Consider the following 2,331-nt stretch of genomic DNA (forward strand, 5'->3'; position numbering starts at 1 on the left):
CAGCTCAACAAGGTACTACTACTTATTATTCTCGTGAAACTGCAACTAGAATAAAATTAGACGATAAGTACGGCAAACTACAATTTTATTTCGAAAAGTCTAAATCTAGAATTCAGTTCACCGCCTTATAGGGGATTTCAGATTCAAATTATACGACCTCCATAAAACCATACCATACAATGAAATCAAGAGAAATAACACTGTGATGAGATGAAACGATGAAGGTAGAGAAATAAAAAAGAGAGGTCATATCCTTTCCACAAGGAAATTACTATTAAATTCACAATATATTGCGTTGTTCAGATGGATATGCTCACATATACTCTTTGAGATCAACACAAAACACGAAGCAGAACCCAACCAGATGGAAACACAGCAAAATATCCCAAAAAAATTCTCAATACTGGCTCTCACAAGGACCCTTTCCACAAAAGAAGTTAAAGACTTGATGATCACCAGCACCAATTCCAAGATCAGTAAAACAGTTTGCTTCCGCTAAATTTGAAGGAGTATAATTACTAGGAATAGTCGACTGATCATGAGCAGAAGGAGAAGAGGAGCTTGTAGTCTTTTCTTGTAAAATCCCAGTTGGGTGCAGCGGAAAAAGATTCAAAGTTTCTTGATGATTAAATTGCTTTTCATTTGGGCTGAGATGTGCCATGTTGGTGCTATTTTCTTGAGAATAAGTAGCATTGATGTATACAGCAGCATCACATGTTGCTCTCCTTTTGAAACCACCTGGTCCCTGGAGGATTAGACTGGGAACTGGATACTGCTGATAAAACCCTAGATTGTTTTGTGGCGTGTAATAAGGGCTGCAAACAACTGGAAACATAATAATTAATGAGGATCACTCTATAGATTTAACGTATACGTACACTGATAATATTAAAAAAACAAACTTAACATGTTATAGCAGGTAATTAATTAGCATTTTTCTTTGTAAAGGGGCATGATGTGTAAATACCACCTAATTCCACTTATTAAGAACAATATGTAGTTATCTTTTGGAATACGTGTAAAAATTATATACACGTCAGAGAAATTAAACTCAGAAATAGTCCCAGCTCTCTTGAATTTTTTAATCGTCATAAGAATCATCTTGACAGAGAAAAACAAGTTTCCCGGTGGGGACTAATAGTTGGCGTGATAAGAGAAGTGAAGGCAGCAAAATGCTAGAAGAAAATATATGCTCACAAACTGAAAACTTCCCAGAAAAGCAAACATAAAATCTAAAATGTAGACAAATTGGTCGTCAGAAAGGATACAGCCTTCCTACAGAAAGTACATATCCTAACAGACTATTTATTTAAAATTAAACAAATAATTTAAAGTAACTATATATGAATAGACTTAATAAGGGTAAAAGAAGAAAGTACGAACCATTTGGGCGAGGTGGTGGAAAAACATTCGTCCTATGAAGAAAGCGATTGAAATAAGCAAATTTATCTTGCTTCTGTTTCTGGCGTTGCCTTGCCTTGTGATTTTGAAACCAATAAAAGACATTCTTTCCCTCAATATGACCAAAAGCCCTTAATCTCAAAGTAATCTGCTGTATCTGCTCAGCACTTGGTGTCCTAATCCCTTGCCTGTATATGCTCTCAAGCAAATCAATTTGTTCCTTTGTTGGATTCCACCTGGATCCTACTGGAGTTTCAGATACTAACATTTCCACGCTGTTATTATCATCATTCATTTTAAACACTCAAAAGAAATTAAGAGAAAGAAATCTTCTTAATTAGTTTGTCTTCTTACCGATCTCTGCATGGCTCTATATATAAAAGGAGAATTGGGGACAGAGAGAGTCAAAATTAACAAAAGGAAGTGAAGTCATTGACATGCGTATTGTTTTTGGTGCTGAAAATCTCTGAAAACATGGCGGTTAGCGGCCGAAGAGAGGAATTTCGTCTTGGTATGAATGTATGCATGCATGAAAGGACTAAAGTAACCCTATATTGGACTTGTCTCGGGAAGGAAAGAGTAACTAAATGTTAGGAAAATGCTATAGTCCAGAGGAAAGATATGTAGGGGTAGTTCAGGTAATTAGGGAAAAAGACAGCCGGTTGGGTTGTAAGGTGTAGAGGATAGGGGCTAGGCTTTGGGAATTGTAGTAGTTAGAGAGCCTCTGCAGGCTCTTTGTACAGTGAAACTTTCACTGTGAGAATGAAAGAAAACAGAAATAGTTTTCGAAATCAACTCGTACACATTAATCGTTTAAATTTTTTAATTATCAGTGTGTTAATTAAATATTTTCGTCCCCATATTTTTCTAAATAATGAATTGGTATAAGCTTTAATATTGAATATTATCATAAAATACGAATTTTTGTAT

General features: G+C 35.3%; 1 protein-coding gene across 1 annotated transcript; it reads right to left on the bottom strand.

Moving 5' to 3' along the window:
* Nucleotides 1-221: 221 nt before the first annotated feature.
* On the bottom strand, nucleotides 222-1,723 carry LOC107830827 (WUSCHEL-related homeobox 4-like). The gene is made up of 2 exons (XM_016658484.2): nucleotides 1,384-1,723; nucleotides 222-825 (listed from the first exon to the last, which is right to left on the bottom strand). Exons 1-2 carry the CDS (start codon nucleotides 1,694-1,696, stop codon nucleotides 398-400), a joined length of 741 nt encoding a protein of 246 aa, XP_016513970.2. The 5' UTR covers nucleotides 1,697-1,723; the 3' UTR covers nucleotides 222-397.
* Between the last annotated feature and the right edge of the window lie 608 nt (nucleotides 1,724-2,331).

This window comes from Nicotiana tabacum, chromosome 8, assembly GCF_000715075.1.
Source record: "Nicotiana tabacum cultivar K326 chromosome 8, ASM71507v2, whole genome shotgun sequence".
NCBI lineage: Eukaryota > Viridiplantae > Streptophyta > Magnoliopsida > Solanales > Solanaceae > Nicotiana > Nicotiana tabacum.

Excerpts from the sequence above, each read along its gene's own strand:
- LOC107830827 (XM_016658484.2), bottom strand. The coding sequence starts at position 1,696 with ATGAATGATGATAATAACAGCGTGGAAATGTTAGTATCTGAAACTCCA. Across the intron at positions 826-1,383 it reads TCCACCACCTCGCCCAAATG|TTGTTTGCAGCCCTTATTAC; the intron begins GTTCGTACTTTC and ends TTATGTTTCCAG.